At 49.1% G+C, this 13,964-nt stretch overlaps 1 protein-coding gene across 1 annotated transcript; it reads left to right on the forward strand.

Annotated features, from left to right (window-relative positions):
* Window positions 1-5,312: 5,312 nt before the first annotated feature.
* CFL1 (cofilin 1) lies at window positions 5,313-12,816 on the forward strand. The gene is made up of 4 exons (XM_028709246.2): window positions 5,313-5,499; window positions 8,286-8,593; window positions 9,861-9,937; window positions 11,922-12,816. Exons 1-4 carry the CDS (start codon window positions 5,497-5,499, stop codon window positions 12,032-12,034), a joined length of 501 nt encoding a protein of 166 aa, XP_028565079.1. The 5' UTR covers window positions 5,313-5,496; the 3' UTR covers window positions 12,035-12,816.
* Window positions 12,817-13,964: the final 1,148 nt, after the last annotated feature.

The following is a 13,964-nucleotide window of genomic DNA, read 5'->3' on the forward strand; positions in this document are numbered from 1 at the left end:
GCAATTCCATTGAGAGGGTCTAGTTACCATAGGGCAGACCCACACCATAGGTATGCTATAGGAAAATAAGGTATAAAGCACACCCAATGCACATTTAAGCACATCGCTTCAACCAGAGAATCCTAGGGGCCTGCCTCACAGAGCTACAGGTCCCAGCAACTGTAAGAAATTACAGTTCCTACCATTCTTTGGTGGAAGTCATGTGCTTTCAATGTGTATTGGATGTGCTTTCAATGTATGGGGTGGATCTGCTCGAAATCTACCATTTTAATGTAATTTCTTTTTCCAGGGACAACTTTTCTAAGCTTTGTGCAAGTGAGCCCTTCGTTTATGGGGCTGTAAAGAAGAAAATTTCCTGTACGTTGTAGGGCAGGACTGGGGAACCTCTTTGCGCCCCACCCCCCAGGCCTCATTAGGTCTTCCGTGCTATTTCCAGCCTCGCTGGGGGAAAGCATTATCCCTAACCACTGGCCATGCTGGCTGTGGGGGGAGCTGGAGTCCCAGCAACACCTGCAGAGCATTTCATTGGCTACTGAAGTCCTCATGGAAATTCAACAATGTTTTAGTTTGAATTTCTCCTAACATACACATATTAGTGTGCAATTTTGCTTAATTTTTACAAAGGAATTTTCCCTTTATGCAATGCATTTTTGTGCACTGTTTTCACTAGTTCATGCACACTTTACCCCCATATTGTTTTGGAGAGTGTGCATCAGGCAGGTTTATCTAACAGTGCGAATGGAATGGCATCTCTCCCCCCCCCCCCACACCTTCCTAGCACTGATGCTGTTGTGCCTTTCAAACTACCTCCTCTTTAAGCCGAGCTATTTTCCTGCTGGCAGACGTGGATCTTTTTTCTCCAGGCTTTTTATGTTTTCCTAAAATGGGCATATAATTTATGAGTGCCTACTCTGTCTCACTCGCTCGGCAATCGTCGGGGACCAAAGAATTTCCCTCGCCTTCTATTTCCAGAGCAAAAACTCTCTTCAGAATTTCCAGTTCAGTTTTCTCCTCTCTTTCCCCTCCTTATTCTTTTTAACCAAACCATGGGAAATTAAAACTGGAGGTGCTGAGGAGGGATGGAGGGTGGTTGGAAATCAAAGCACAGAACAAATGTGTTCCTTTTAGCTTCCCTCAGCCTTTCATTCCCCCACACCCCCTGCCCCAGCGTGTGGCTAGGATCTCTGCTGCGGTGGGAGGCTGGTTGAGTTATGCACATTCTACTGCTGCCAAGTAATTTGAACGTGGGTGTCTTGATCCCAGGCACCTCGCAGCCAGTCCCTTAGCTCAGTGGTAGAGCATCTGTTGAAGTTCCTGGGTTCAAACCCCTGTATCTCCTGTTTGGGTTGGTAGAGACCCTTCTAGGAAATTGTGGGGCCTTCTGCCTGCACAGCAGATGCTCTGCGGTGACCCACGGCTCTTCCAAATCAAACAGCAACACAGGAAGCAGACTTGAAATGAGTCAGACCCATGGGTCCATCTAGCTCAGCATTGTCTACACTGACTGGCAGCAGCTCTCCAAAATTTCATAGGAGGGTCTCTACCACCTGGATTTTAATGCTCCTGTACCCCTCGTTTTGTTTTGTTTTTATTTTGCTTTAATTTTCTTACTGTTTAAATTTTATTTTTATTTTTTTTGCTTTTGTTAAATTTTCTCAGGGGCCCCTGTTAGGACCAAATGGTAGCATGAAAACGTTTTCATCAATAAATGCCCTTGCTCCATCTTACTCTAGCCACATGTTGCTTGAAGGATGAGGCCAGGAATTAGGTGTGCACAATCTGTAGACATTTGTCTCAAAAAGAATCCTTGACTGTTCAAGAAGCCTTGAATTCTATTAAACCTCCAAACATCCTTTCAAACGCACATTTTTTTTATTCGACCGCTTGGACTCCGTCTCCTATCCACCCCTGTGGGAGACCTACAAGCCTGCCCTAGTGTGGCTGGGGGAAAAAAGCCCTTAACTTCCATTTTTAAAACTTCAAACAGTTTGAAGAGAAGCTGCAACCATTAAACTGCAAGAGGATCATTGCTATCATGTGGGTTGAATGGGGAGGAGACAAAGCAGTTTTAAAACCCCACCACATGTCTTTATTGGCTTGCCAATGTTGGACTCTGTTAACATAAAAGCATAGAATTGTAGAGTTTGATTAGGCCCTGAGCATCAACTAGTCCGGTGTTTCCCAAACTTGGGTCTCCAGCTGCTTTTGGACCACAATTCCCATCATCCCTGACCACTGGTCTTGCTGTCTAGGGATAATGGGAAATGTAGTCCAAAAACAGCTGGAAAGCCAAGTTTGGGCAACACTGGCTCGTGTCCCGTACCCCCGCTGCAATGCAGGAATTGCAACTAGAGCACCCATGACAGTTGGCCATCCAGCAACAACTGTTTTGTGAATTACCACTGTATATTACTTTTTATTCTTATTTCTTCCCTCCCCTTTCTCCTGAAGGAGTTCAAGGTAGCACACATTAGAAAACAGACACAACCAAAAACAAAATACCGTATTTTTTGCTCTATGACTCACTTTTTCCCTCCTAAAAAGTAAGGGGAAATGTGTGTGCGTCTTATGGAGCGAATGCAGGCTGTGCAGCTATCCCAGAAGCCAGAACAGCAAGAGGGATTGCTGCTTTCACTGCACAGCGATCCCTCTTGCTGTTCTGGCTTCTGAGATTCAGAATATTTTTTTTCTTGTTTTCCTCCTCCCAAAACTAGGTGTGTCTTGTGGTCTGGTGCAGCTTATAGAGCGAAAAATACGGTAAATTAAAACTAAAACAGTCAAACTGCTACTCCAGCAGAAAAGGAATAGCAGGCTTATGACAACAATTGTCCTCCAAAGGCCAAGATAAACAAATGTGTCTTAAACGCATGCCAAAATACTGACAGTGCGAAGGACAAGCATAAGCGATAGTATGGGTGAGCCACTTTAGGCTTAGCAAATATGGCCCTCCAGGCAAGACTTAACGAGTAGCCACTCGTGGGACTAGTAGTGGCATCTTCAAGGGTAGCCCCATGTAGAATGCACTGCAGTAGTCCAGTCAGGAAAGGCTTGCTGAAACGCAGCTGTCCTGGTCCAGGAATGGGGATAGCAGGCAAACCAGCCAGAGCTGGAAATAAACACTTGCTGCTGAAACCACCAGTGACAGCAATGGATCCATGATCATTCCCAAGCTATTGTCTTCCTCATTCCCAGATATAGGAATTGCCTGTCATTAGCACTATTGCTGGCATTCAGTTGCAGTTTATTGGCCTTCAGAAAGTGGTCCAGCCTCCCCTGATTTAGATGGAGAGATAGAGCTCCCAGGTTCCTGGAAGACTGCTCCCAACAGTAGCATAGGAGGCAAAATAGACGGACCCCCTGAGGGATCCCAATGCCCCCCAAACCATGCGGCCAAGATGCAGTTACAGTATTCCAGCTCTACTTTATGGTAGGAGCAGAACCACTGTAGAGCAGGGCCTCCAAGTCGCAACCCCAAATCGTTCCAGAAAGAAAGTGCAGCCAGTGGTGTTGAAAGACACGGAGAGATTGAGGAGAGCCAACAAGGATCTTGCTCTCTCCAGTCTCTCTCACAATAAAGGTCATCAGGCAGGGTGACCAAGGGTTTTCCATTGCCATAAAAAGGCCTGAAGCTGGATTGAAACAGGGCTAGATAATCTGCTTCATCTAGGCATGTTTGCAGTTGGTCAGCCACCACCCTTTCAACTACATAATTATCTGCGTCTCTGACCTCACTGATTGCAATACAAGCACACCTAAGCACACACAGGTAGCTCAGGATTACACTCGAGGCAACCTGGTGCAGTGGACTTCAATCCACTATAGTTTGTGCTATGGTATATTTCTTTGTCTTTGACACATCACATGATCTTTGCTGGTTTTGCCACAGACTAACATGGTTGGCCATCTGGAGATAATATTATCACACCAAGAAAGGGGTGCATGTTGGCCTCCCTATGTTTGTTGAACTAAATCTCCCATCATTCCTGGCACTGGCTTGCTGTGACTAGGGCTGATGGGAGTCTAGTAACATCTGGAAGGCCACAGATGTTACTCTCTCCTTCTTTACTCTGTTACTGTTGCTTATTATTATTACTCAGTGCTTTTTTCTGGGGGGATGCAGGGGTATGCATACCCCTAAAAATGTGAATCTTTGTACTTTTGTCCATTTACTGTATTTATTTTTCCCAATTTGAACTATAAAGTGGTGATTTTCTTGAGTCAAAATGAGAGTACCACTAAACACTTTGTTTAGAAAAAAGGACTATTACTTGTGGATGCTTGGGTTGCGAACGTGATCTGTGCAGGAGGCGTGTTCGCAACCCACAGCGTTTGCAGCCAGCAGTGCCGTGTCTGCACACGTGCAGGTTGCGATTCAGTGTTTCTGTGCATGCACAAAGCGCGATTTAGCGCTTCTATGCATGTGCGACCACTGAAACCCAGAAGTAACCCGTTCCGGTACTTCCGGGTTTCAGCAGTTAAAGGGACCCCTGAGGTTGCGGTGCTCATCTCACTTTATTGGCTGAGGGAGCCAGCGTACAGCTTCCGGTAACCCAAAAAATATGCAACCTGAAGCATCTGTAACCCAAGGTATGACTGTACAACATAATAATTCCTAGATAAAACACAAGATCTTTCTGCTCCCTTCTATCTCTGTGACACTTACCCCCAGTCCTTTATTTCTGGAAAAAAGGTGGGGGAACTCACCATGAAGTTTGTTTTGTTTATTGCAGGTCTAGTCACAGTGCCCCCCCCCCCCCCCAACATGGGCAGTGGCTAAATGTAAAATGTGATTAATAAAGTCAAGCAGACAATGATCTGGATTGGAAATGGCCACAACTTTATAGATTACAGCCATTGGGTGTGTATCTGTTCCTGCACCCCCAGACAAAAATATATATATTTCATTTTTAAAAGGTAAGGGAACTCAGTTCCCCCGAGTTCCTGCTCAAAACGCCCCCCGCTTGCCGAATGTGGCCCTCCAGAGGTTGACTAGACTCCAGCTGCCAGCATCCCCGGCAATCAGCCCAGGCTGGCTGGCATGGATGATGGGAGCTGGAGTCCCAGCAGGCGCCGGCGGCCGCAGGTTCCCCCACTCCGGCCTGTCACAATGAACTACGTTTCCCAGGATTCTTGTGGGGGGGGGGAGTCGGGAATGGGAAAGGCCAGTGGAAAGGAGACGAGGCCTTTTTTCGGGACAGAGTGAAGAGAGAGAGTGGGGGAGGACTCGGTTTCCCATGGCGCCCCGCGCCCCGGACCGGAAGCGGCTCCTCCTCGGGAGGCGCCTTAAAGCGGAAGCGTCGTGCCGGGGCGGGGCTGCAGTTCCTTTCGGGCCTCGCTTGACGCGCAGACGGAGTCGGAGCCGCCGCCTCGGAGAAGGAAGCAGCAGTCGACGCCGACGCCGCACCAGCAGCAGCACCTCCGAGCGCGAAGAGCACCGCCGACGCCGCGCACACCTTCTCTCCCTCCTTCACCTTTCCCTTCGTCGCCTGCAGCACCATGGTAAGACCCGGCGCGGCCCCTCGCCTCCACCGCCCCCCCACCGCCCGCCCCACACACCGGGCCGCCATCTTGTCTCCCGGCCGCCATTTTGAGGGGGGCTCTCGGGGGCCCCTTTCCCCCCGCCCCACCTGGCTTTGGCGGCGAAGGTATCTCTGTGGCTCGATGTAGCGTCCCCCCCCCCCCGCTTAGCCTCTCGCCGTCCTCCCCCCTCGCCGCATTCTGGCAGTCACATGGCCAGTCACATGGGGAGGAGCTATTTTCTGTAGTGGGAGGGGGAAGGGAAGCCCCTCATCCTCCCAATCTCCTCACCCTCCCCCCACCACACCCGACCTGACGGGGTATGATGCTGGATGGAATCTTCTTTTTTTCCTTTTACACCCCCCCCATTTTGTAGAGCTGGATGAGCGAGGGTAGAACCCAGGACCCCCATAAGTGTGGGGTGTGCAAATGCCTTCCGAACCTACATTGCTCTTTTTTGTTTTTTAAAATGACTTAATTTGAAAGACCTGCGCAGAGGGAACTCGCTGCCCTCTTCCTTTCCGGGACCTCTATTCTTTCCCTGCCGCCGCCTCCTTCCCTCCCGCTCTTCCTCTCTCCCTCCCTTTTCCACAGCAGCTTCTCTCTACGGAGATGCAGGTTGAAAAGGGAAGAGGGATATATAGAGGAGCCTATTGTGTGTAAGTCCCGGCGCGGGGAGGGGGAGTCAAGACTTTCACGTGGCTGTGGCATTGCAGCAGTTTTATCCCCCACCCCACTCAAAAGGCCTGGATAAAACTATTTGCTCCCTCTCCAAAGAGCAGGTTCTAAATGCTGGCTGAATGTGGCACCTCTCCTAAAATGTCTATCAAATGACACTCTCAGGCTTGTGGTTTATATCCTTCCTGCAGCGAAGAGCTGGCCTGCCAAGAGACTCCTTAATAGTGCTGGCGAGAAATTCCTGGGCTCTTGATACTCTCACCTTTTTCTCCTCCCCTCCCCCTTGCCAAAATTGCTCTCTATTGCCGGTTGTAAAAACGCACCCCCTTTTTCACTTCCCAAACTCTGAACTGGACAGGCTGCTTCCCTTGCCCGGGATTTGCACCCCTCCTAAGAGATCCGTGTTGTTTCCCAGCTTCTGCTGGTGACAATAGATCTCTCCCTCTCTTAAGAAAAACCACAGTCCTGAGCACGCATCTCCTGAATGCTGCCACTTAACCTTCTCTCTTCTTCCCCCCTCCTCCCCCCCCCCCATCCCCTGCGACACAAGTCTACTTCCTTTTCTGGTGCTGGAGGCAGGAGGCCAAGCACCTCCCTCCAGACTGGCGGCTTTGGGGCACCTGCTGTCTCTGCTCTTGCATTCTGTGCTTTTCCCACCCCAGAAAGCTAGTGCCAGATTCCCGGCATCTCTGCTCCTGGCCTCTCCTGGGGGCAGGCATGGAACCTAGGAGATTTTTCTTTTAAAAAAACACTCCCTAGTTGGTTTATTTCCAATTCTGGCTGTTAAGTCGCCTGTATATACCACTCCCAATCCTGCCTTCCATCATCATCCTAACCTTAACCTGAATCCATTTCCTTCTATCTCTTCATTTTAGTGATGGGAATTTCTGACTCTGTTTAAAAGGTCAATTGGATGGGCCCCTCTGTGTGTGTGTGTGTGTGTGTGTGTGTGAGAGAGAGAGAGAGAGAGAGAGAGAGAGAAGTCTGCCCCAAATTCACTGTCTAGTCATTTGAAGAAGTCCTTGTTAAAAAAAAAAAAGTTTTATGTGGCTTAACTCCAGATGACTCTGTTGGAGTCAGTTTCTTCACAGAACCTGTTCTGACCAGGATAGGGAAAGGCATCTAGGTTTAGGCTCTGGAATCTTGTCCATAACTGCCTGGGCTCAGTAGCCGGCCAAAATTTGTGGTTGCCTTAAACCTTTTCCTCTTCATTTCCTGTAGGGATGGGGAGTTTGAGGCTTATCTCCATTGCACATGTGCTTTGAAGTTGCCTCTGCAGCGCAAGATCAGGGAGAAAATCTCTGCTCCCCGGTTCTGAGCTCAGGAAGAGGGTGGGGGCTGGTCTGTGTCATGCTCTACTTCCGAAGCACTCAGAAGGGGGGGGGGGAGCAGTGATGGCTCATGCTTTACAGAGTTTGAAAGGATTCTTATGGCAAGTGAGTTTGCGGATCCATTTTTGAGCCTTTGCTAATTTGCATGGGTAAATGTAAGTTCTTCTGGATCAGCCTGGATGTCATTCTGAATAGCTTAGTTTGTTAGATCATGGAACTGATATCGCCAAGGTTGCAGGGTTCAGGCACCGTATGGGACACCAGCATATTCCTGCATTGCAGAGGGTTAGACTATATGGTCCTCAGGGTCCCTTCCAAATTTGTGATTCTATGGATCAGACCAAAGGCCCAGTCAGCCCAGCATCCTGTTTTTCCACAGTTAAACAGGCCATGAGGGCAACCTGGTGTTTCTCTCCAGTGACTGATATTCAGGCACAGTTGCACCTCTGAACATGGGCGGGTCCACATAGTCATCATGTGTGGGAAGCTAGTAATCTTGTCTAATCCCTTTCAAAGCCATCTGGGCTAGTGCACATCACCACATCAAGTGGCAGCGAATTCTGTAAATGAATTATGCACCACACGAATAAGTATTTTCTTTATCCGTCCTGATTCTCCTGCCATCTGGTTCATTGGATAACCCAGAGATCCAGTACTGTGAAAGTGGGGGGGAACGCATCTTATTCTCTCTCCCACATGTGGAGGCTTTGGTGTGGCTATTGGCTGACTCCTTTCCCTTCTCCCTCCCTCCCTGGGCAGGCATCTGGCGTAGCCGTCTCCGATGGAGTTATCAAGGTCTTCAATGACATGAAGGTGCGCAAAGCATCCACCCCAGAAGAGGTGAAGAAGCGCAAGAAAGCTGTGCTCTTCTGCTTGAGCGAAGATAAGAAGAACATCATCCTGGAAGAGGGGAAGGAGATCCTGGTGGGGGATGTGGGGGACACCATTGATGACCCCTACCTCTACTTCGTCAAGATGCTGCCGGACTGTGACTGCCGCTATGCCCTTTACGATGCCACCTATGAGACAAAGGAAAGCAAAAAGGAGGACCTTGTCTTCATCTTCTGGTGAGGACTCCCTCCTAAAAACAAAACAAACTAAAGCCTACTCTGTGGCTACTGCCAGGCCACCCCATATCCCCTGCCCCCAGGCTCCCCCCCTTCCCGTACTCACGGAATCATGTTGAAGAGTAGTTCTTTTGGCCAGAAAAATGCTACCAAGCAAATGCAATCAGAGCAGAGGGTCTGGTGTGTTTGGAACCCTTTGTTGGAGGCTACTTCCCTGGCTACTTTTTCTGAGCTGGACACGGATTCTGTCTGCTCCAGCCATCCCCCTCCCCCAGTCTAGCCTTGCTTCCAGATCTCATGAAAAGGCTTATTCAGGACCTGTCTTGCCACTCTTCTTCCCGGGTGTCAAACCAACGACTGTTGATGCCTTGGAAAGAGTTGACAGCAACCCGCTGGAGAAGATAGCAAGTGACTGAGCTTGGCTGAGGGCTCTAGGATTTTCATGGCAGAACTCAAGGATTTCACTCCGGGCACCTTAGTTCTTTTCAGAGTTGACAATGGGGGCAGAGCTGCTTTGATGTGGCTTGCCTGGAAGTCCTAGGGATAGGGGTAGATCGCTGCCTCAGGCACCTTCAGTGCTTCCTGGCACTGTTGCCATGATAACGTGGGGTTAAAGTCCTTTTAGGGAAGCATCCCTCCACATGTATGCACCTGCCTCCCATATACCTGGGATGCAGAGAATAGAAATCCGTTGCCAAGCAGTTCAGTTTGTGCCCATATCAAATTGTGGCACGGCAACAGCACAACCATTTTAAACACCCTGTATATCTCAGGTAAGGGGGGCGGTATACACAACCCAGGAATGAGAGGCAATTGTTGCCCTACACAGTGTGCAAGGAAATTTGGGCTGTCCTGTTGTAGTCTTCAATTTAAAAGGCTGTAGGTCATGGAATCTGTAGCACAGAACTGGGGAAACCTGGGCCCTCGTGACGTTTCTGGGCTCAACTCACCATTGGCATGCTGGCTGAGACCGAAGGCAGTCTAACAACATCTGGAGGACCACAAGTTCCCCACCCTCTGTTCCAGCAGGTGAGGGGGGAAATGTCTTTGTCCCAGGATTCCGTTTGAGGAAGTGACTCCATTAGGCATATGGATGATGTGGCTGCTGCTATACCCTTAGGCATCTTCCCTCCTCTATCCTTGTCCGCTCCTTGAGCTGTTTTCACCCTGTTCAGACTAAGAAGGGAGGATATATATTTGTTATTCCCATGGGAATTGAGGCTGGTCACGCTCCTGATGCTGAGGTTGCTTTTTTGTCTCCCCGCAGGGCGCCTGAGTGTGCCCCCCTGAAGAGCAAGATGATCTATGCCAGTTCTAAGGATGCCATCAAGAAAAAATTAACAGGTGAGAGCTGGTGCGGTTGCCTCTTTCACAGCAGGGGGATAGGAGTTGGGGACTGGTCTGCTGGGGGAAGGGCTGTAGCTCAGCAGTAGAGCACAGGCCTCTTACGCAGATGGCCCCACGCTGGAGGGGAGCCGTGTCTGAAATACTGGAGAGCTGCCAGTCAGTGCCACTGTAATTACTGTCTGTGTAGTGATTATCGTATATACTTGTGTATAAGCTGACTTTTTCAGAACATTTTTTATGCTGAAAAAGCCCCCCCTCGGCTTACACTTGAGTGAGGGTCCCCTTTGCTGCTGTTGGCGGCGGAGGAACAAGCAGCCCGAAAGCAGCCCTTTTGGGCTGCTTGCTCTTCCTCCGCCGCTGCTACCATTGGCCTCTAAGAAGGCAGGGGGACGGGAGGGGCTGGGGGGGAGAGAGAAGCCCCCTCTGCCATATGCACGCATGCACACACACACGCACTCCGGCCCACCAGGAGGTTTGTGGTGTGGTGAACCGGCTTGTACTCGAGTCAATAAGTTTTCCCAGTTTTTTGTGGTAGAATTAGGTGCCTCGGCTTGTATTCGGGTCGGCTTATACTCGAGTATATACGGTAATTTTGTAAGACGCTTTTCTCTTGTGATTGCCTCTCTGCAACCATCTTGGAGGGGCAGAAACTGACCTTGTGAGAATCAAATTGACACTGGCCTCTGCTTTCCTGTGCCATGGTCCCATCTGCAATAAGGCTCCCCCCTCTCCCAAAATGGAAAGAAGGCCTTCACTTGATCAGAAGTGGCAAATGGTAGGGACCAAAGTTTAAGGCTGTGCTCAGAGGCTCATAGAGCAGGGATGGCCAGGCTATGGCCCTCGCACTATGTTGCTGGACTGCTATTGGCCCCAGCCAGCATAGGCAGGTATGCTGGGAGTTGTCCAGGAACAGGTACCACCCTTCATTTAGAGGTTTGAGCCTCCCCAGCAATGTTTCAGTTATATCATTGTGGGTTGAATCCAGAATTAAGTTGGCAATGTTGAAATCAATGGGACAGATTTAGACATTGATTCAGCGCTATGCATCTTTGAAATGCCCTTAAAATGGCTGTTAACAATGTAGTGGTGAAATACTAATTTAATAGTAATTTATTATTTATACCCCGCCCATCTGGCTGGGTTTCCCCAGCCGCTCTGAGCAACTCCCAACCAAATATTAAAAACATGATACAGCAGTAAACATTAAAAACTTCCCCAACCAGGGCTGCCTTTGCTTCCTGAATAAACAGTTGATTGGGCTGAAACCCTACTTTTGGTCCCTTCTATGTTGCCTTCTCATTCACCTTCACTCTCATTGTCTGAAAACAGCATGCTAATTCCCACAACTGTCTCCCAACTTTGTACCGGCTCATACTTCTCTCCACCTGAAACTGACTTGACCGCTCTCCCCAATCTGACCCCCCTCCCTGCATCTGAATAGCAGCTAAGCAGGCTGAATGACTTTTCAGATGCTACAAATGGAGCGTTGAGACAAAGAAGTCCATCTCTTCATAAGTTTCTTGGGCAGCCTTCGCTAGCCTGACGTCCCACAGATGTTTCAGGATTGCAGCTCTCACCAGCCCCAGCTTGCCGGGGACTGTAGTCCACGATCTTCTGGAGGGTACCATTGGTGGAGGCTGTTCTTGAGAGCTTTTTCCAGCTGCCACCTGACAGTGACTTTGGCTGTGCAAATTGCCAGTGCAATTTGTGCCTGCTACAAATTGCAGAGGTGGTGGGTTGTTGAGACTGGGGAGCTGTGGTGGTGGACCAAATACAGAGATTGGGATTAAAGGGGTGGATAACAGATGTGTGTGTGGGGGGGGGAGGCATTGTTTTTCTTCAGCCTTTGTTCTATCTCTAGTAGCTGTTAGTGGGCAAGGGGTGCTGTTTGATCTGGGGATCGGCCTGTTGAATTGGCTGGGCAGGAATACATGATGGAGGTCTGCAAGAGCCACTCATGTCCCCACCTCTTCCCTTGCAGGGATCAAGCACGAGTTGCAAGCAAACTGCTACGAGGAAGTCAAGGATCGCTGCACCCTTGCGGAGAAATTGGGCGGCAGTGCCGTCATCAGCTTGGAGGGCAAGCCCTTGTGAGCCACCCCCTCCCCCGTTGTGCCAGCGTCTTCGGAGCTTCCATATTATTGGCCCTGTGCTATCATTTTTTGGGGGTTCGGTGGGTGGGACGTGGGGTGGGTTCTCCGTTTTAGTTAGGTTCCGGTTTTCTGCCTTCTCACCTTTTTACCCCCTCTGGTGCTCCCTTCTCATGAAAGCAGCTGCAGCCCAACCTTGCGGCTGCTGTTAAAACTTGCCAAACCAGCTACAACTCCTTCTCCCTGTTCCCCGGCCCCCCAAACCTTCCTCTATCCTTCCTCCCCCTCTCCAAGCCTAGACTCTTAAGGTGGCATTCCTTGAGGCCCCACTTCTTGGCTGCTTCCTTCACCCCATGGGACCACTGGTTTCCTCCATTCCAGCTTTGGGACCACTCTCAAGCAGGATTCCACTCCTGGCCAAGGCTTGAATATGGTGTGGGAGGGAGGGCAAAAGGAAGGGGGCACCTAAAGGCAGGGGTCTCCATGGCCCCTCATTCCAAAATTAGTCCATCATTCCCAGTGTGTAAATTTTTTTTCTTTTTTTTGGTCTCTGTATGTGTGTTTTTGGAAAACAAATGTGGAATGGCAGCTGTGTTCCCGGCCCCCCCTCCCAGTGACCCACAACCCCTCCCTCTTTACCGCCATAGTGGCTTTGTGCTTGTCCGTAGTACTGTGTATAAATGAGATATTGTGGAGAAAGTTGCACCCATCTCAATGTTGGGGGTGGAATTAACAAAATATGGAAGCAGCACCAATGATCTTCAATAAAAAAATTAAATAATGCTACCTCTTGGGTGTGTCTGTCTCTCCCCTCCCCCTTTTCTTTCTCACTCAACCTGAGCCTTGGGGCTTAAGCACAGGGCTGTGTGTACTTGGTGTTAAAACTTTCCTAATTCTCTGCCAAGAAAAGCAACCCATTCAACCTGTGAGTTGCGCCAGGTCACTAAATCTGCTTGTTGTTCTGACAAAATTCTACCTCTGCCAGAGGTCAGACAGAATCCCCCCTCCTTTTCCTCCATCGGTACTAGAAACCTTCATCCACCTGTTTGCTTCCAACATTAGCCAGGTGCTGCCCACATGATTTCCGCCCCATCTCTCTAGCCACAAGAGCTAGAAACTTGGGTTTCATTTTAAATAAAATCTGATTGATCATGAATCTAGAACAAACACTTAAAGATTCCGTCTCATCTAAGACTCCTAAAGCAGAATGGATGGAACATCGCCTTTCCCTCCAAAGTCTCTCCTGAGGAAATGGAGAAAATTTAATGGAGGAAATGTTCGCCTCTCCTTGTGACTTGCTCACTGCTGGCTTAAAAAGTTAATAGCTTACCAAGCACTGCTGGGGAAACTTTCAGTAGTTAAACCTCCTCTTTGTAACCTTCAAAAAATGCTCTTTCACGTTTCACAGAACTTCTTGCCTGCTGGAAGTATTCGTGTGTGTGTGTACATACATATATCACAAGATGAATAGAAAACAGGCACTTCCTCATTTATAACACAGGCCTATCATAGAAGGCTTTTAAAATAGTCTGGTGCTTGGACTTTGGTCCGTCCATAGGGTGTGGTGAAAGCACACTGGACGAGCTTTGTGATAACATCAGGAAGGTGCTATTGACACTTCACGGAGGAAAGTGAATTATATAGGCCCCAAACCCAAGTTACGAGAAGGGATTTTGCCTAAACTTGGGGAAGAACTTGCAGAGGGTATTACGTAGTTATTTGTGGGGAGGGGGAATTGCATTGGGAGATGGGCTGTTTGCTTATAGTGCTTTTAAGCAGAGTCTGCATATTCACCTGCTACAGACACTAGGAGCAGATCGCCTCCGTTGTCAACCAGTTGTGCTCCATGACCTTTTGGATCCCTTTCAACTCCTGGGGGTAATCAGATTTGTAAGAAGCGGATTGCCTAAAATTGTGACTTGGCCCCAGGCTGA

The sequence above is a fragment of the Podarcis muralis genome, chromosome 16 (genome assembly GCF_964188315.1).
Source record: "Podarcis muralis chromosome 16, rPodMur119.hap1.1, whole genome shotgun sequence".
Taxonomy (NCBI): Eukaryota; Metazoa; Chordata; class Lepidosauria; order Squamata; family Lacertidae; genus Podarcis; species Podarcis muralis.